Source organism: Octopus sinensis, linkage group LG10 (genome assembly GCF_006345805.1).
Source record: "Octopus sinensis linkage group LG10, ASM634580v1, whole genome shotgun sequence".
Taxonomy (NCBI): Eukaryota; Metazoa; Mollusca; class Cephalopoda; order Octopoda; family Octopodidae; genus Octopus; species Octopus sinensis.
The window spans coordinates 43,891,676-43,914,175 of record NC_043006.1 but is presented as its reverse complement, the minus strand read 5'-3'; the positions used below and the strand labels follow the sequence as shown (position 1 = coordinate 43,914,175).

The following is a 22,500-nucleotide window of genomic DNA, read 5'->3' as shown; positions in this document are numbered from 1 at the left end:
AACGTATTGAAGTTTATTTCATGCTTTGTCTTCTACAGGCCCAGCTACCTCCTCCTTGCTTTGTTAAATAGTTTAGCTCTTTGTTATATTACAAGTTGTAAAATAATATTCCTAACTGTTAGGGTTAAGATTATCTGAAAACCTTCTTTGTAAAGTTCTTTTTTACTGGAAAAACTAATTTAAATTCAAAAGTGAAAACGGTTTTGTCTCTTTAAGAAAAAGAAAAAAAATCAATCAAAAGTATTATCTATGCCATTTGTTTGTAACACTCCCTGTTGTGAACTGTGGATGTTACAAATGGCCTGCGAGCAATATCACAGATGCATACAAACCGAAAAAAGAACCTCCTTTTCTAATTGGTCACTGATCATTGCATTATGATGTCCATGTGTAGTTAGTTGTAGTCTTCCTCCGTATCTTTGTATCTTGTAGTGGCCAGTGGTAAGGTGCATGGCTGGTGCATATCAACATTTCTGATGTATTTCTGTTTGTGACCCATTGCTTCACCTCAGCTTCTTTTGAATTTCTTTGAAGGAATTTTGTTTTTTCTTTGCTTAACAAAAAAAAAAAAAAAAAAATTCAAACCCACTCACGCAACTCTGTCTGCATGGTAAAATAAACAGAAAAATTATTGAATGATGTTGATGCTTTTATTTTAATTTTTAAACTTTTACCTTTTTAATAATAATAATAATAATAATAATAATATTATTATTATTATTATTATTATTATTATTATTGGGTGGGGAGTGTCTTGAATACCTTTCAACCTCCATAAAATATATTTTCTGAATCGCAGCCTCTGTATTTTTCTTTTTGTCTTTTTTCCTTTTTTTTTAAGTTTAACTTTGTTGTATTCTTTTTTTTGTTATTGTAGTTCAAAACAAGTCATTATTATTATTTTTGTTGCTCAAAAAGAAATTATTGTTATTAGTATTATTGTTGATGTTGTTATTATCTGTATCATTGTTAGCATTGTGTGTGTATATGTGTGTGTGTGTATATATATATATATATATAGCATTTAAATCTTGTGAACTAATAAATCTGAATTTGATATTTCTACTAAAAATAGGTGACATGAATTATTTATTGCATGTTTGAAACGCTTTTCTGGCAGCTGCTCAACTAGAATATTGTCTTAGTAACGTTTGAGAGACACTGAGAGAGAACTAGCGAGGAAGCAAGAGTAATTGTCTATAGTAAATAGAGGGGAATTTCCAGAGCCATAATGTTAGTTTTGTTGTATGTTCCCCGCAATCTCTTTGTAGTTTTATATCTAAGACAGCTACCATGACAGTTATTAGATCTCCGCTCTCCTGCTGCACACATCTGACACTCCACCCCTCCATTTCTATCTCAACCGATGGCCATGTTGTCTTTTGTTCTTCACTATTGCTGTAGATCCATTTAACTCCATCAGTATTCCAATTTAGCTAACAATTTTCTTGTTGTAATTAAATTTTGGGAAATGTTATAAAAATAGAGAAAACTTTGCTTAGGATAGAAAAGAAAAATTGGAAAAGTTAAGATATGTTCTGACCAGAATTTATTGCCTCACAGTTCAAACTTTGTATATCCTTGTTGCTCTCATATATGTATATGTACGTATATATATATATGTGTGTGTGTGTGTGTGTGTGTGTGTGTGTATATATATATATATATATATATATATATGGGTGGGTGTGTGTATATATATATATGGGTATATATATATATATATATATGTGTGTGTGTGTATATATATATATGTGTATATATATATATATGGGTATATATATATGGGTATATATATATATAGGTATATATATATGTGGTGTATATATATAGGTATATATATATATGTGTGTGTGTATATATATATGGGTATATATATGTGTGTGTGTATATATATATATGTGTATATATATGTATATATATATATGTGTGTATATATAGGTATGTATATATATATTATATATATATATATATATATATATGCTTGTATGTACGTATGTATTAATAACTATATATGACTTCATGAAGGCTTCTAAATGTGTTGATGTTCATTTGTTTTTGTTTTTTTTGTCTTTGCAGACGCATTATCTTCTGACCTGCCAGGTGTGAAAAACATTGCACATCCCTCTGAAAATAATTGCCGAGATAAAGAACGCGAGAGAAATGATAATGAGGAAAATACACTGGTGAACCGGCGGGTAAAGGTAAAGAAATCTTGCAAATTCTCATTTCATTATTGTCACTGTCTTGTCTTTGCTGCTCATCGCCATTTCTTTCTTCTGTTTGAAACATATAATAGTTTTGACATTTTCTCTCTCTCTCTCTCTCTTTTCTGGTTTTTTTTTCTTTTCTTTCTCAAGTATTGTCTCTTGTGTGTGCAGGTATACTCAATTTTTCTAGAGAGTTCTCTGTAAATCTTACAAGTTTATTGGGTTGGGAATTTGTAATTCTCTTCAGAATTAATGAGACTGATAGATACGTTCTATTAATCTAATAAGCAAAACAACACACCCACCCCACCCATAATCATACAGCTACACCCCCTCCGCACACACACACACACACATACACTGTCTTTTGTTGCTGTATGGTTTCCCAGTTCATCACAAACTACTTGTAGGTGATATTTCAGGTGTATATTTATAACTTATCTGAATATAGTTTGTTGAGACGCCACTGGCTTCAAACTGAATTCACTTTGAATGTAAAGTGTGTTTTGCTTTTCTTCCGCAAGGTTTCTGATAATGTTTAACACATGCATTCACCATATACAAGCACAGCCGTGCCCGTGCGCTCTCTCACACACACACACGCTCTTTCTCTATCTCTCTCTCCCTCTCCCTCTCTCCCTCTCTCTCTCTCTAATTACTGTTTTAAATACCTTTTCACAAGCATGCATGTACAGTATATTTGTGTATATGTGTGTGTATTCAATCAAAGGATGAGAGTATATACATAAGACTATGTGTGTGTGTGCCTTAATTGGCTGTAAATTTACACAAGTGCAATGCACAACACTCTCATCTTTTGATTAAAAATATGCATAGCACAGAGTGAGAGAGAGATAGAGAGAGAGTATTGCGCTTTGTTGCATTCTTCTAATCTGGTATTCAGCAAATAGCTGGGTGGCAACAAAATACATGGCTGACTTCAATGGTGCTATGCTTTATTGACAAACACAAAAGAGAATTAGGCAGAAATACTCACTGTAAAATGGGACTAGGATCATTTTCCTTCTTTATAAAAAATTACCAATTTATTCCTCTTGATCACATTTAATGCTGCTCTGCTTACAATTTATATAACTTTTCTGTGTATGTGTATACGTATATGTATCTCTGACTTTTACCCGATGGCTATGAGAATGTTTACTCTCGGCTCAGTACTCCTGAAATATTAATTTTCAATATAAATGTTTCCATCGAGATATCGACAATGTAGGAATTAATTTCTTTGCTTTTATACATTTATATATATTTTTCTTCTTCTCTGAGTGATTTCTGCCAAAGTAATTTTGAAACCTTTCAAGAGAAATGTTTTTTTTTTATTTAAAAAATAAAAGAAAAAAAACAAGCAAAAATGAAGAAAAGATTAATTGGAAACCATGCTCCTTTTATTTAATGATAAGTATCATTTATTTTCTGCTGCTTTATTAACAGCTATTGGGATTTAGTGAGGAGGGGCATGGAAAATATAAACGGACTGGTTTTTTTGCAGTATCTAATGGAGTTGGCCTTTATAAATTGGAGTGGTTCTTTACAATGGCTAAACTTAAGTAGAATGATCAACACCTTAGGGCTCTTTCAAGATCTTTGTAATATTGTGTGATGGGACATGACACAAGAAAGCTACCAATTAGAAGCAGAGGTGTGAAGATGTTTAGATTTATTCCCTGACTTGAGAACTGATCTCAATGCGGCAGGATGGTGGGTTCCACTAAAAGCATTGAAGGATCAAGTGGTGTGAAACTGAGCAAGGGATTAACTCCATCACTTAGCACAAGGACATGTACAGCTCTTTGGAGCATCTGCATAGCTTCTCTCTTTGCAATTTCACTCACAAGGCTTAAGTGGTACCAAGGTTATGTTGGGAAACACTTGGCCCAAATTGCCCTTTGTGGCACTTAAAATGGTGGAGTAAAATTCTTAACCATCTGACCATATAATGGGAGTTGCAGCAGCAGCGGCACAGATGTGCCTCTGAATGCTGTTTCTTTGAAATGGTTTGTGCCATTCCAGGCAAAGACATCCGTTAGCTTTGTTTGTGGTCTTCCATTCATTACAATTTGTTTTATTTGTTGTCATGGCAGCATTCCTTGCCAATTCCGACACCTCAGCCAAATATTCTGTTACAGTGGCAAGGTAAGCTGGGGTTTTAGCGCCAATATTTTTGCCATTGTTTAACTTACAGAGAAGATGATGGATGTGGCCAATTATAGAATTATAGACAAGCAAGAGATAAGCAAGTCCTGCTCTTAAGTTTTGCTTTACTTCCTTTGCCGTGTCCAGACATTATAAAAGTTTGTTGTAGCTATGTAGCACAGCAGCAAAATATTTAAGCAGCAAGCTGGCAGAATTGTCAGCCTATTAGACAGAATGCTTAGCAACATTCCTTTTGGCTCTTTAATGTCCTGAGTTCAAATTCAGCAGAAGTCAGCTTTGCCTTTCGTTCTTTTAAGGTTGATGTACCAGTTGAGCACTGGTGTTGATTTAATCAACTGACTTCTTTCCTTCATGCCAAAATTTGAAGCCATTATAAAGTTGCAAACTGGTGAAATCATTAGCATGTTGGAGAAGATGATTAGTGGCATTAATTCTAGCATTTTCTTCATTCTGAGTTCAAATTCCACTGAGATCAACTTTGCCTTTCATCCTTTTGAGGTCGATGTAATTGGCTAACCTCCTCCTAAAATTGATAGTTTTGTGCCAAAATTTGAAACAATTAATTACAGTTTGTGTCATTTTGGTTAAAAAAAAATGCATCTTTCATTATTGGGCTTTAAAAAAATTTTCATTTTATTTGTTTCTTCTGGATTATGAAAAAAGACATTTGCAAAGGAGAGGTGTCAGCCATCTGAAATGAATAAGGAAGGAGGGGGTTGAGTGAAAGAGAGTTAACAGTGCAAAGAGTAATAATAGCGATGGGTCAGGACGTGTAGTATTGTGGGAGGTTTGAATATATAAGTCTGAGAAGGCTGGAATTGGGGGTTGTTGGTATAAGACAGAAGTGGATCGGGAGAATACAGTGATGAGAATGGTTGGTATTGGAATGAAGGTGGGGGAATGGGCTGGATCAGAGAAGGCTGATATGAGGAGCAGTGTGATAAAAGTGATAAAGTGGGGGCAGATCAGGAGGGCTATCCAAATAACCAGGTGTTGGTGGTGGTGGGAACAGAGAAAGTTGTGTTAATGGTGGAGTTGGTGGGGGATATGGGTGATAAAGTGGGTTTAGATCATGCAGGCTATGATGAAAGGGAATGATGTTTTGCCAGTTAAATTGCTTTTTCAGTCTTGAAGAATGTGAAGCTGATGGAATGGGTCTCCACCAGATTCCCTTCATTGGTTGACCTGCAAAAGACAGCAGGCCTACTGCACTGTAAAGATAGCATTTGGCAAAAGGAAAAGAACGGCAACCAAATGTTATTAAGTCCTTTCAAGTTGTATATTAGTTGCTTAGTGCTCTGATCTCCGACTGACTATTGATCTGGGCTTCCAATCAGCAGACACCATCTTTGTTGTAATCTTGCTCAAATTCATTGCCAGTAGTTTTGTACTCTGGGGACTATTCTCTCCCTCCCCTACATGTGTGCATACGCATCCTTGCATACAGGAACACACAAACGCATGTGCAGTCATTACATTCACCATACACTAGCGTACATTCGCCTTCTCTCTCTCTCTCTCTCTCTCTCTCTCTCTCTCACACACAGACACACATACGTTCTTGTTATACACAGACAAATCAGCTGTATTTCAATGCGTACACATACATAAAAACATGTGAACACCACACCAGTGCATGTAGTCGTTGATGCGAAAACAAACGTACTGTCTTTAATAAGAAAGCACTCTCATGCAAATACACACACACACATGCATGCATACATGTGTATGCACACGATCACCTGTCCATGCTCACACAGAGCCCGTTGCATGCATTGCTCACAACTGAAATGCACGTGACGTCATATACTTATCTATACGCAGGCACACATTTTTCTTGAGATTCCTTAATTATGACTGAATCATGTAATTTAGTGGTGATTCCTAAACAAAGCCAGAAGTGGATTTATCTTGTCAATCAATGGTACACATCCACCATACACATCAGAGGAATGTTACAACACACCCCGTACCCTCTGTTAGTCCTTCAGGAGATAGGGGTCTGATGTGCCGTGTGATGGTATGTGCTGATAGTTTGTTTCTTTGTCTCCTATCTTGCTGTTTCATGCTAGAGATCACAGTAAGGAATTTCAAACCATGCTTCAAAGAAAAGGAGAGTGGAATATAAAGGAACTGGCAGAGATGAGGAGGAAGATCACAGCAGGAGGAAAGATACTAAGAATCCCCTTTCTAAACTGACTGTGGTGTCTGCAAGTCCAGAGTACTTGCTTCTGCACATAAACATTTTCTGCTTAAAAAAAAAAAAAATTTTTTTTTGATTTTTTTTTTTTTTAATCTAATCTTAGATTTACAAAAATTATTATTTCCATTTTTCCTTTTGAAATTTATTTAATATTTTTGAAGAAATGAAATTAATTAAAATTCATTATAAGATGTTTAGATGTGAATATATTGCAGCATTAATTTTACAAAAATCTTGGTGAAATTGCTAATTGTTATCTTCTGTTTTTTGTTTTTCTTCTTTAATCTAAACTGTGATGACTTCCCATCCATTTCTATTCAGGCCTTATTCTCTTCATGTTGTTGATAACCTTTGTATGATCCATTCCACCACATCTTTGTATTCTTTTTTTAGCATTAATTTAATTTTGTAGTAGGATCTTATCATCATCATATATATTATATTATATTGAATGTATGTGTGAGTGTGTATGTGTGTGCATGTATATTATATTAATATATGTGTGTGTCTATAAAGCGCCCATACTGGGGTCATGTATAAAACACCAGTGCTGGTGCCACATACTAGGCAACCAATACGCTATAAAGTGGTTGGCATTAGGAAGGGCATCCAGTCATAGAAACTATACCAAAGCAGATAACTAGAACCTGGTGTAGCTCTCTGATTTGCCAACTCCTGTCAAACCATCCAACACATGCTGGCATGGAGAACAGCCTTTCAATGATGATGAGGATTGAATGACCAACTTGCTGACCTCTTATACCCAGTTCACTCATGCTGACATCCCACCTTCCATTGTCTAATCCATACCAGTGTTAGACGTGGGCATTAAATTATAAATGATTATTAATATATATATATGTATATATATATATATGTATGTATATATGTTTGTATATATATATATATATATATATATATATATATATATATACATATATACGTTCTGAGTTCAAATTCTGTCGAGGTCGACTTTGCCTTTCATCCTTTCGGGGTCGATAAATTAAGTACCAGTTACGCACTGGGGTCGATGTAATCGACTTAATCCGTTTGTCTGTCCTTGTTTGTCCCCTCTATGTTTAGCCCCTTGTGGGTAATAAAGAAACATATGGATCTTTTCAATTCTGAAGCCAGGACCACAGATCTTTCTACTTAACTAAATAATCTGAAACTTCGTATGCTGATAGAGTCTAGCAAAACAAGACACAGGTTGGAACTAGTTTATTTGAGAAAAATCTATTTTATGACTTTAATCGTAGATTAAAACTGCGAATTTTAACCAATCAGATTGTTTGTTTTCATGTGTAAAACTTGACTGCATTCTATTAGTGTGACGTAGAAAGCGCTTTTGTGACGTACTAACGTTCGGAAAACTGTAAACAAACACAGAACGTAATGGCAGACGAAATACGGCTACGCATTTCGCCCGGCGTGCTAACGTTTCTGCCAGCTCTTTGCTTTTTTAATATTAAATTTCGGCGAAGTTTCGCTTGTCGTAGCACAAGTTTTCCGTCGATTTCCGTAAAAAACTTTTATTTTTTTACATAAGTAATGAGAGCGAAAGAGACTAAGAGGAAGCGATTTTATGACGAGGGAAGTCTGTCAAGATGTTTAATACGTCACGAAATTGGTGGTCGAGACGGAGTAAATAAAATAAAGCCGAATGACGGAATATCATTGGTTAAAATTCTAATTATTAAACAACGTTAAACTTAGAAGTTACAATTCCGTTTTCATTCTGGTTTACAATTAAGTTTACTTTTGACACATTCTACCAGTATACGAAGTTTCAAATTGTTTGGTTCAGTAGGAAAAATTTGAAAAAACTGGCTTCAGAATAGAAAAGATCCGAAACATATATATATATGTGTATTGAAGAGATATTATAAGTGTTTATAAGTGACTGTATGAAGCTGGGTTATATAAGGATTTGGTTTGACACTATTTAAGAATTTTTCCTTTCTGTGATGACTGCACTAGATTAAATATTTTAGCACAGGAAACGATTTTAGTCAAGTTCCTTTTTTTTTTTTTTTCCCAATGATAACTTTTTTTCACACCTATGGCTAGATTTTTTTGTATCTTTATTTGTTGCTTGATGGCTGGTTATTTCAGATTTATTCTTTTGGTCTTTTTAGTTCATTATTCATCTTAAAATAAATCTATTCTGTAGGGTGATGAGCTATCATTACCATAAAAAAAAAAAAAGACTTATATTAGAATTGGCAGGAACAACTACTAACATTCAAATCTACCTCTATATCAAAAATGAAGTGACTTATTTAAAGACGCAAAACAAAATTGAACCCTTGATATGAATTCAGGACTTGTGCGTGAAAGTGTTTTCTCTATCTAAGCTCTTTCACAGCCACTATATTTACAAGTCTTTCTATCATAACCAGCACTCAGGAAATATCACACACATATGTAACATATATCTGTTGCATATATATGTCAGTTAATATTATATAAAATATCTATTGTATATATTATATAATAGAATATATTATCTTTTATATATATGATATAAAACCTATTACGTATAATATATATATATATATATTATATATATATATATTATATATATATATATATATATTATATATATATATATATATTATATATATATATATTATATATATATATATATATATATATATTATGTGTATGTATGTGTTTGTCAGATGATGATGACGTTGAAATCTGAGCAGGTTGTGTTATGATTTTGGCCTTCATGATATTTATTCACTGCAAAGTCAAAAGAAAATAGTTGATAGATATCTGATGTACTTGGTGTGTGTGGGTGAGAGAGAGAGAGAGAGAGACACACACACACACAGACACAGAGAGACAGAGAGAGATGTAGAGCATCATCATCATTTGCATATTGATGCTATGATGTACATTTATCAAACTGTTGGTTTATCAACCTGTCATCATCTCATACATTATTATATGCTTGTGAAACACATACAGCTTTTTCATCGGGTCATCAAAACGCTAGACCATCAGATGGGAAAACTACATGTGCAAGAAAGCTGTCCGAGAAGCCAACAATGAAAGCATAGTATCCACCATCATGTAACACTGAATATGATAGTCAGGACATGTGCTTAAACGAAAGGATAGACTTCCTTATCAAATCCTCTTTTCAGTGAGTTAACTATTGGGATAAGGCTTTGAGGATCTCCTTTCTGCTGTTGCAAAAATACCAGCTAAAGTCATACCTCAAAACGGCTGGAATTAAGACAAAATATATGTGTTAAAATTTAAGCCTACAACTGTTCCAAATTGTTCCAACTGACATATCTTCTATTACTGCTAGAACCGACCTTTTTGTAATAAAATGTAAAAGGAAAGTTGAAGAAAATCATAACAGATCTAAGATGCAACAACAACAACAATAACCACCTGCTACTGAACATCCATTGTTGTCTTTGTTCTTGTTTCTGCTGTAGAAAGGATTGGCTGTCTTAGTCATCAATGCCATCAACATTGAGTAACCACTCCATCAGCAAGAAACTGAAATTCTTGGACACTAGAAGCAGCTGTCTACACACACACACACACACACACACATATATACACACACATGTGCTCTGACTCTCTCTCACATACACTGTATTATGTTTATATATTAATATATAATATAATCATATATCACACACACACATTTAATTTGAGCCATTTAATACTGAAATGTACTTGCTCTTTCTGGCTAGATACGTATTCTTCTTGCATCACATATTCAGTGTCATGGTATCTCACATGATGGCTAAAAGCATTGGTTTCTTGGCAGCTGTAATAAAAATAGCAGCAAAATATTCCGTTGATGTATCTCCACTTAGTCGATGCAGAATAAGCCAGGGTGCAAGAAAAGCTTTTTGTGAGGTTACCATTTTCGACTGCACTTTGCTGACCTTTATCTCGGTTCTTAGCCACCAGATTCCCGAGAGAATAGTATAGCTGCTGACTTGAATGTTTCAGGAGATAAAAGGGGGTTCTGCTACCTCTGACTTTTGTTTCTTTAGCTAGAATTCTCAGTTACTATTGTTTTGAAATTAATCTCTCTGAATGGAAAATCTCGTACTAAATATTTTTATCACTTTGCTGATTGCTTTATATATTAATAGCTATTTACACACACACACACACACATACACACACTCTCTCTCTCTCTCTCTCTCTCTCTCTCTCTCTCCCTTGCTCTTTCTTATGGTGTTTGATCAGTGCTTGATCTCTTCACAAGAGTGCCTGAAATCCATTATATACTCATATTTGTACTTTTTTGTTTTATATTTCTTCTGAATGTATTTTTAACTATTTTGTGGGTCCCCCCCCCCCTCAGGGTCACCTTCATTTCCTTTAGAATGAATGGTAAAAGTGTTTGCTAGTTGACTATAGAACTTTAGTATCAACAGATCAGTCACTGAAGGCATTACAACCAAAACCAGAGTTAAGTTTATGGACAGACAAACAGACAAACAAACACACACACACACACACACACACACACACACACTTTGTAATGTACATGCATATGCATGTGTATTTTAATTGGTTTTGAAGTTAAACAAGATGCACAAACCTCTCAGATTTTGAATAAACAAATAGTACATACGCATGTGCGTGCATACGCACGCATGCACATACACACACACACTCACACATACACACAAAAACCAATGTTGTCATTCTCATTGTCATTACACACTCTCTTCTATGCCAAAGCAGATTTAGAAACCTTCGTCCTCTAATCGCATCACTTTTGCTTCCCTGTAAATTGTACGTTGCAGAACATTGTGCTGTATTCAATGTTGGTGGTCTCTTCAGGGATCATACTTATTAAACGAACATTTTCTGTTGAAATTTTACCCAAGTTAGTTCTGCCTTTCGGTTCTGTCTTGGGCTGATAAAATACATATGATTTGAGTGGGAATAAGGTGGTTGATTAAATTTGTGGTACCCCCTCTTAGAGATTTGAGCAGTTTAAATAAACTTCAGATACCTGTGCAGCCTTTTGTCTGCCAGAAATCATCATCATCATCATCAACAGCCTCACCACCTTTCCACCACTTCCATCATCATCAACCTTGCTGCTGCCACCACCACCACCACCACCACCACCACCACTCATCATTATTATCATCTGTTTCTTGTCATTTTTACAGTAGCTTTGTCCCCTACTCTGTTAACTTAATAAAACTCAAGCTATAAGATGGAACTGTAATATGGTTGCTTGACCTGCTAAAAAAAAAAAACAACAGCTAAATTTTCTCCTGATTCTGCTGACATCAAAAACAAGAAGGACTCCTTGGCCATTGTATTTCTAGTTATAGGTTTAAAAAATGAAAAGCCAGATGGGATGGTCATAGTTGGAATATCTGTAAATTTGCTCTTTTAGTCAGGGCTGATCTTGGACTAAACAAAAATTAAACTACATTTAAAAAAAAAAATAAACAAAAAAAAACTGGTGTTCCATTTGTTACCATAATGAACATTCTAGTTTAGTTGATCCAATAAATGGAACAGCCTGCTTGTATAATATACTTGCAAGTGGATGAGCACTCTACAGACATGCTTACCCTTAATGTATTTCACAGGGAAATTCAGCATGACATAGTAGAATGTGACAAGGCTGGCCCTTTTGTATTACTGGTACAACACAATTTTGCCACTTAGCTATACTGGAGCAATGTGAAAGGTGGTGTCTTGCTCAAGGATACAATGTATTGCCAGGAATCGAAGTCATGACCTTATGATTATGAGTTAAATACCCTAACCAGTAAGCTAATCGCCTTTAGACATAAAACTGTAAACCCAATGCAACACATGTTGTTTCCTTAGTAAAAAGGGTCTCTTTTATTAACAAGTGTTTCTGGTTGTATAATTCTATAGCTTTAGGTTTTTGATATTGTTTGTTGTTTTTTTTCATACCCTTGCTGTTTATTGTTGTGAATAATTTGTTAATCCCTAATCTATTGTGTTTTCAATAGGTGAGCCTGTTTATTTTCCCATTGCTTTCCATCCAGGCAGCACACACATGCACACAGCAGCATGTACGCTCACACACCAAACACATACAGACACACACACACAAACACATGCAGACATGCTCCTGCACGCACACACTTCTCCATTTGTCTTTTAAGTGTTTGGGTTTTTCTTCTTCCATTCCTAGTTTCCTTTATTTAACATGAGCTGCCATTCAATGGTGCCACTTGCTGCTCACACTTGGTCATATTGTTAGAGATTCCATTTCAAGAATTTCTCTACTTAATACCATTCTTCTTCCACTTTCTCATTTCTTCATTGTTGCTATAATTATTTTTTGTTTAGTTTTTTTTTAATTATAATTTCTGACAACATTAATAAACATATTTGCCCTAAGTCTCTTATATAAACATTATCAAACTATTTTTTAATATTTTATTGTTGTGTTGGTTCATTATTTTTTTAAAAATATTTTTCTTTTTAGACTTTTCTATTTTCTTTTGAATATGATCTATACACATATTGTGTTAAGAGAATTCATCATCAAAATTTGTGTGTGTGTGTGTGTATAAATTATTCTCTCTATATATGTCATATATAAATAATGTTATATATGTAATTCACACACATACACACACGTAAAGGTGCATGTATGTCTGTGTACATTCTTATCATAACCAACATTGTTTTATGTCTGCTTTCTCCTTGCTGGTATCAGTTAGATGTATATTGGGGTGGTATGTACAGCAGAATGCCCCTCCTTCAGCAGCCCTTGTTTTTTAAGTAAGGCATTTTTAAAAACAATTTCACTTGTCTTCATACAAAACCTACTGGGCCATAGGGTGCATCGCTTAGAGAGGACATAAGCATGGCAGATCAATCGCTCAAATTGTGTCCTGTGAAGGTATGTCGAAAGTAAACGCATATGTGTACATGTTCACAGGCATGCACATATGTTTACACACACATACACACACACACACACGGTATAGATGAATGCATGGTGTATATTTAAGAAGTTTGCTACCCATCTATGTTGTTTTGAGTTCAGTACCACTGCATGGTACTTTGAACATGTATCGTCTACTGTAATCCCAGGAACTAAATCCTTGTGCATGGATATGGTAGAGGGAAACTGTAAGAAGCCCATCGTGTATGAGACTTATTGTCTTGAAATTGTGTGCAGGAGTAGCTGTGTGGTAAGTAGCTTTCTTACCAACTGCATGGTTCCGAGTTCAGTCCCACTGCATGACACTTTGGGCAAGTGTCTTCTACTATAACCTCAGGCCGACCAAAGCCTTGTGAGTGGATTTGGTAGATGGAAACTGAAAGAAATCTGTTGTATATATGTATTTGTGTGTGTGTGTGTGTGTATATGTATGCTTGTGTGTCTGTGTTTGTTCCCCCAACATCGCTTGACAACCGATGCTGGTGTGTTTATGTCCCCGTAATTTAGCAGTTCGGCAAAGAGACTGATAGAAAAAGTACTAGGCTTACAAAGAATAAGCCCTGGGGTCGATTTCTTTGACTAAAGGTGGTGCTCCATCATGGCTGCAATCAAATGACTGAAACAAGTAAAAGAGTAGTGTTAAAGGCGTCTCCTTGTCTTGTCGTACAAGTAATGTTGCTTATTTCTAATCTTCTGTGGATCCATGTTTGTGCAGGGGGGGGAATACTACCTTGCAGGTGAGGATCGGTGACAGGAAAGGCATCCAGCCACGAATATTTCACCAAACTCCGTCTAACACACGTGAACATAGAAAACTAAATATGTAAATAATTATTTAAACGATGTGTGTGTGTGTGTGTGTGTGTACATGTGTACATGACAAGTTAAAGCACAGTTTCTATCTACTAGTTCCACTCACAAGGCATTGATCAGCCTAAGTCTATTATAGAAGACACTTGTCTAAAGTGCACTAGAACCTGAAATCATATTGTTACAAAGTAAACTCATATCTACACAACCATGTCTGCATATATATATATATATATATGTGTGCGTGCGTGTGTGTGTATGTGTGTGTGTACACATGCAAACAAGCACTATATTGTAATATCTTTTTTTCTGATAACTTTTCTTGTATATTTATTATAATGCATTAACATCTCTTGTTGGCTTTATTACTATCTATGACTTCTTCATGACATTCCGTGTTGTAGGTTGCAGTTATTATTAAATTAACAAAAACTGGCAAAGAACATTTATTAGAATATATATATATATATATTAAAAAAAGGCAAAATTGGGGTGGGGTGGGGGTGGAGAAAGAAAATGAAAGTTACTGTGCATCCGCAAATGTTTTTTAATGTTGAAACATATTCTTCAATTATTATTATTATTATTATTATTATTATTATTATTATTATTATTGTTATTATTATTGTTATTATTATTATTATTATTATTATTATTTTATTATTATTATTGTTATTATCATTATCATTATTATTATTATTATTATTATCATCATCATTTATTTTTATCACTTTTTAAAGAATTTTTTTTTCTTGAGAATCCTGCCACTCTATCACCCCACTCCCTGTTTCTTCCTGTCTATGGCTCTTTGCTGAGTGCCTGCTTGTCTGTCTTTCTCTATTCCTATCTATCTGTCTGTCTGTCTCTCTCTTTCTCTCTCCCTCCCCCCCTGCACTCACACATATTCATACTGTGATGGTGGTTTTTCAGATGTGATGTCTTATGGTGATGATAATTACCCCCATCCAGACCTAATACAACTCCACATTCTCCTGTTTCCTTGTCTCTCTCTCTCTATGTCTGCAGGTTTTTTTCTTCTTCTTCTTCCTCATTTTACTTTTTAATTTATTTCCTAATAATATTTTTTTCTTACCTTGTTGGAATTTAAAAGTAAAACACAAAACGAATAAGGAAACACAAAGAAATTTGCAAGACTGATGTTATGCATCATATTTCACCAGTTGGCTATGTTGCACTGTTAACTGTGCAGTTGATGTTTTTTGTATGCACATTTATATCAGCTATTGTTTAATGTTTTTCAAATATACTTTTTCCTTGACTCGTATATTTTCTGTAAGTGCATGTGTAGGTGTGTATGGACTCGTGTATTTTCTGTAAGTGCATGTGTGTGCTTGTGTGTGTGCGTGTACATGTGTAGGTGTGTATGCATGCAGAGATGCATTCATATATCTCTGCATTCATATATCTCTGCACTCATATATTCAGACATATATATTTTCTTTTGATGTATATGAATTTAATTTGGCATCTGTATGCATGTGTATGCGTGCATTATATTTATGTGTCGTCAACAATGTCTGCGCATAATTTAATTTCCTCTGTGTGTGTGTATGTGTTACACAGGTGTGCCATTTATAAATGGTAGTAGTAGTAGTAGTAATAATAAATATGGTGATTATTATTTATTTGTTTTTTTTTTTGAAAGAATGTATATCTCTTCAATTCTCTCTGCATGCACATATGCACATGCTTGCGCTGGAGTGTGTATGCGTGATGGGGGCGTTCTTGCATGCAAATGTGTGGCTGCTTTGATTATTTATTTATTCATAGAGGCAAAAATATTTATTGCTGTATTTGCATAGTGATGTATGTACATAGGCATCTATGCTCTCTCTCCCCACTCTCTCTCTCTCTCTCTCTCTCACACACACACACACACACACACACACACACACACACAGAGTTACAGCCTATGACACACACATCACTCATCATGCACGTTTGCACACAGCAGGCATATACAATCACATATTTTTATTCTTCTCATATTTTATATATTTTAGCCACCTGCCTTCTCTCCCCACCCACATTTCATTCCATTGTGGAATTTCACTTGTAGTAGTAGTAATAGTAATTTCTGATATAAGCATGGGGCCAAAAGCTTGCAGTGTTTGACTGGTACTTCATTTTTCTGTTAACCCCTGAAAAATGAAGGGCAAACGTTGACCTCAGAGAGATTGAACCTTTTTGCATTCAGATTATTCTGTCGAGTATAATGCTTTTCCATCCATGTTGTTTCTAATCAATCATGCGTTAACTTAACAGCTTTGAAATTTTGACGACATGACTGTGTATTTTTCGAATGACATTGAAGGGTGGGTGTGATAGGCTGGATCTGGCTGGCTAGGACACAAAGCAGGTGGCACATTTGGATCAAATATGGCTGGTCTGAATACTAAAGGGTTAATTCAGAACGTGGGAGGACACAAGTAAATACTAGAAGGCATTTTGTCTGACTGTCTATGAATTTTGTCAATCCATTACTTGATGATGAATGATTTCCTGATAATTTTTTTCTTCTTTAAATGAAAGCATGAATTTGTAACCTTTATGCTTTTGTACAGAGCATTGATAATAATACAGATGTTAGGGGAAGGCGGTGAGCTAGCAGAATCATTAGCACACCAGGCAAAATGATTACCGGTATTTTGTCTGTCTTCACGTTCTGAGTTCAAATTCTGCCGAGGTCGTCTTTGTCTTTCATCCTTTCAGGGGCGATAAAATAAAGTACCAGTTGAGCACTGGGGTTAATGTAATTGTATCCGCCACCCCCACCCCGAAATTGCTGACCTTGTGGCAAAATTTGAAATTGCTATTAGAGAAGTAACTCTTAATAGAAAAAGGAAAACAAAAAAAAATTACTCTACTTGACTGAATTTGCTTGTTGATGACTTGTTCTGATCCTTAGTCCTTGCACACAATGAAGGAAGTTCTTTGTTTCATCTTTTTGATGCCAAACTACCCCAAAATTGCCCCTGTTTTTATGGTATAAAAACATGGCACTCAGATTATTCTGTCAAATGCCTGTATGGAAAGCAGACATTAAATGATGATGATGATGGTGTAATACTTATTTATTCACTTTGTTCTGAATTAATTGTGCCTTATCTCACAGCTTTGAGATTTCAATGAGTGATTGTTTATTTTTAGAATGACATTGTAGTGTAGGTGTGAAAGGCTGAATCTGGCCAGTTTGAACATAAAAGTGGAAGAGTATTTTGACCCAATGTAGCCATTTTAAATGCTAAAAGAGTTAAGTGATCTAAATTAAAATTTCTCTTTAAAATTCCAGGCTTAATTTATATTCCAAACATCAGCTTATTATTACCAGCAAATTTATTTTAATATGTCCTTTATCATAATTTCCAAAATTAATTGAAATATAGTGGGTGTGTTTCTACAGAAAATTGGTAACAAAAGTTAAGGTAAGCATAAGATGAATTGTTGCTGGAGAGAAGGATAGTCAATCAACCAGGGTCCAGATGGCCTTTGGGAGGTCATATAAAATTTTGTTGTTAAAATTTATGTGCAACAAATTGTTTATACTTGGACAGTGCACAAAATTAATTAATACTTTTTTATACGATTCTTAATAATACTTCACTATGAAAATAAAGTAGAATTTTTTTTTTATATACATTGAATGGCTATGGAGATCCAGTTAAATAGAAATCAAAGGGTCCATCATCATCATCATCATTTAACATCTGCTTTCTATGCCGGCATGGGCTGGATGGTTTGACAGGAGCTGGCTAGACAGAAGACTGTATCATGCTTCGTTCTCTGTTTTTACGGCTGGGTGCTCTTCCTAACACCAACCATTCCACAGAGGTAAAAAAAAAAAAAAAAAGGATAGTCGAGAAACACTGCCTGTGCAAACAACTTAGTAACATAACAAGTACATAATTTATTTCAAGGGTGAAGAGTTAAGTTGATCTTTGCAGAATTTGAACTCACAATATAACAATTGAGAGTAACTACAATAACATATTTAACCCTTTCGATACCAACCCGGCTGAAACCAGCTCTGTAGTACAAATGTCTTGTTTTCAAAAGCCTTGAATTAAAATCTTCCACCAAACCTTAGTCATAATTTATGTTCCTAACACTAGCTTAACAACAACTAAGTTATTTCATAACTTCTTTGTTATAATTAAAATTAATTGAAAGAAACACAGAGCATCTCAAAATAAATACGGTAACGAAAGAGTTAAAGGCTTCATACTTAACTGCTTCTGCCAAGATCACAGATTTATTTATTATTTTTTTTGAGGAAGTTTCCAGCTGAATAATTTGATCTACAGCATGTTATTGACACTTATCCCTCACTTCCACACATATGAAACCCAGTGAAATCCCAAGTGGGATTTGAATTCCCAGTGAGTGAGAGGATGTGACTAAATTGTATTAGGCCTCAAGTCTATTGTTGAAATGTCTCTGCTATCCTAGTTTAGATATATCAGCTGCAATCTGAGCTAAGTTGTCAACTAATATCAATATATATATATATTTCTTTACTACCCACAAGGGGCTAAACACAGAGAGGACAAACAAAGACAGACAAATGGATTAAGTCGATTACATCGACCCCAGTGCACAACTGGTACTTATTTAATCGACCCCGAAAGGATGAAAGGCAAAATTTTACTTGTTGCAATCATTGCGTTGTGGCTATGCTGGGGCACTGCCTTGAAGAATTCTTAGTATAATGATTTGACCCCAGTAGTTTCTCCTTTTGTTTTTTTTTTTAAAGTCTGGTACTTATTCTGTTTGCCTCTTTTGCTGAAGTGCTAAGTTAGTGGGTGTGTGTGTGTGAACACACCAAAATAATTGTCAAGTAGTGGTTGGGGACAAACAAAGACACACATATACATATATACAAGGGGCTTCTTACAGTTTCCCTCTACCAAATCAGCCTAAGGCTATAAATAGAAATGCATAGTAGAAGTATAATAAAATTGGTTTTGCTTCTACGATACACAAAATATTTAGCAAAAGAATCTTACATGGACACCGGTTGAGAACCACTCCTTGGTTTGCTAGAAACAGCAATCAAATTTTCTTTCAAATGATACCTTGCCAAAAAAAGATACATTAGACAATGCAATACTAAAAGTATTCCACCTCCAGTAAAAAAACAAAAACAAAAACAAAAGATAGTCGCTACTGGAATGTGTGCATGTGCATGCATATGTGTGTGTATGTATATGTGCATGTGTGTGCGTGTACATAGACTTGTAAAAGTGAATGAAAATGGCTCTATCACAATTATAACAAATATTAATATTGAATTGCTGAAACCAGTAAATACTTCAAAATAGGTGAATGATGTGCCCCAGCTCACTAAGTTTATATTTATGTATCGTATTTTTATTTAATTTTATCATCTTTAAAAAAAAAATTTTTTTTTTTTCCTTGGAACAGTTTTCAGATTTCTATGTTTTCAACAAAGAAAGAAATCTTGATTGAGGGTTGGGGGTGGGGTGGGGGTTTATGTGGGAGAATCTGAATTTATTTTCATTGTCCACCTCCCTCCCTCCCCCCATTTACTGGAAATATATCTACTATAATTCCTTACAATTTACACACACACACACACACAAAAGTCATGTTTTATGCACCTGTCACGCTTTTGTATCGCTTTATCAATTATGTAGTAATGGTTATAGGATTTATTTGATAACAGCATGAATAACAAATGGGAACTGTAACAATCTGTTTAAAAAGCAAGACAACGTGTATGATCACTTTTCTACGAAATGTAATGATGTAATAAATCATGATGTAATGATGTAATAACACTCAAGATGCAATAGTGTAATAACAGCCAACGGTCAGGTTATTAAGGGATGCCGTTTGCTGGCTCTCTTCCTTCTGTTCTTCATACTCTAAAAAAACTGGAAAACGTCAGCATCTTCAGTACTACACCAATATTCTTCTGCCCACTATTATCATTATAACCAAACATGCTTGTAATTTTCCCTTTTCTGGTAATTCCGCAAGGATTCAGAGTTCAGAATAAGAAGATAAACTTTTATTATTTTTGATGATCGGGATCTCTGATGGTCAAAACAGAGAAATTCAAGCATATTTAAATAAAATTTTTTCTTTATTTTTGTAATATATTTATATATCTCTCCTTCCTTTTGGGCTGATTGGGTGGGGAAATGAGGGGAAGAATGCAACTTTTTTTTTTTATTCATTTTGGTAATCTGGGATAGTTAATGTTTTACATTCGCTCTTATTAATTTTGATCGTACACAATTTTCATCTCTTGTTTAAAATACGTTCCCAGCGTTTTTAACATGCACTTTGCCCTGCTTGCATGGCTGAGATGGAATTTGTCAAGGTGGATTTTCAATGGCCTGCTGTCCTTCCTTTCACCAACCCTCACTGGCTTCCAAGTAACATGATATTTCCCTATGGCCAGACATGTTTTTACAGAAGATTGGAGATGAAGGAAACCCCTTGCATGGCAGTGACATTCTTTTACAATTATCGTGTGAAACAAAGGCAAGGTGAAAGTAACACAAACACACACACCACACACACACACACACACACACACACTTGCAGTTTTTGGCTATCAAATCTACTCAACAGCTTTGAAACCTTGATAGCATCATAGGGGCTCCATTGTGACATGCTGTGCATCTACATCAATCTTCCCCATCTGCCATGGCAATGTGCCAGCACTCAGTTCTCCTCTGTTCCTTGATATTGTTGACCTGATTTTTCTTCTGTCCACCGTCCCTTTTTTCCCCTTCTACAGCTTGCTTACTCATAGCTGAACTTGGGGCTAAAAAACAACAACAACAACGCCATGCCATATTAAAAAAAAAAGCAAACGACCAACAAAAAGAAACCGAGGATGCGTCATTGTGTTTGAACAGAGATAGTTAAATTGGATTGTCTTTGATCATAGCTCTGCTGGATCAGTGCTGGCCTGGGGCTAAATGTAAGGAACATAAAAGCAAGACTAATTTTGTTAAGAGAAGCAATACTGTGAATTCATATCAGCACCAGTACCTTACTTTTCTAAGTACTTTTGCCAAACCCTAGAGAGATAAAGATGAGATTCCAAAACAGAATTGTGAAACCTTAAAATTTGTGGTTCTCTTTGAGTCGTTTCCCTATTTTGTTCCAACTCTGCTGCACAACAACAAATAATAATAATAATAATAATAATAATAATAATGATGATAATGATGATAATAATAATGAAAGGCATAGCCCTGGTGTGTTGTATGTAAATGTATATTGACATTACTTAAGCATGCGTACATGAATGGACACTGTATGGTTATAATGATAATGGTGGGCAGAAGGATATCGGTGTAGTCTGAATGATTTATGGATTAAAGACAAAAGGTGTCAATAAGACTAGAGAGAGAAAGAGAGAGAGAGAGAGGGCGAATAAGTAGAAGTTAAACATTGGCCTAATAAAGGGCAGCTGGACTTAGGCGCATTCAGTTGGGAAGCTGGTGAAGGTAGGGTTCTTGGAAGAGAAATAGGAGCAGGGGATCTTTGATTGCAAGGTGAGTTGGTGTTGGAAAGTGGAAAGAGTGAAAGTGAAGGGAATGCTTAATGGCGGTGGTGGCGGCATTGGTGGTGGTGGTGGTATGAAAGCATTGGTGATGGTGTTTATCATAGTGGCGGGCAAAGATAACAGGGTGTGGGAGGGGGGTGGGTGGGTTGTGTGGAGCCAATGAAGCTGCATTGGTGGTGGTGGTTGTGATGGTGGTGTGGGCGGTGGCGGCAGGGTTGTAATGATGGTGTGAAGTTGTGATGTTGAGGTTGTGAGGTTAAGGATGTTTGTGATGATATGGTTTATTATGATGAGATTTTGGGTTGGTGGCGGGGGGGGGGGGCTCACGATAACGACAATGCCCATCATCGGCATGACAATGACGACAAGGATGTTGATGATTGTGGTTGTGATGAGGGTTCTCTGCTGATGGGAATGATTGCACCAGATAATGATAGTGATGATTTACGATCGGCTTGTTGCTGCTGCTGCTGGTGGTGATGGTGAAGGTGGCTCTGATGATGTATTGTATGTGCCTGGCTCAAACCAAGGAGCTGGCTGAACATATATGGACTTTTTGTTAATAGTTTCTCTTTTTTTTTTCCTTTTTTTT

General features: G+C 35.3%; 1 protein-coding gene across 11 annotated transcripts in view; it reads left to right on the top strand.

Moving 5' to 3' along the window:
- Window positions 1-22,500, top strand: part of LOC115216522 (misshapen-like kinase 1) — an 835,290-nt gene that overhangs the window by 418,123 nt on the left and 394,667 nt on the right. For all 11 annotated transcript variants that reach the window (XM_036506597.1, XM_029785962.2, XM_029785961.2 and 8 more), the window contains one exon: window positions 2,080-2,204. In XM_036506597.1, the coding sequence (XP_036362490.1) occupies window positions 2,080-2,204 (125 nt within the window). The remainder of the gene's footprint in view (window positions 1-2,079; window positions 2,205-22,500) is intronic.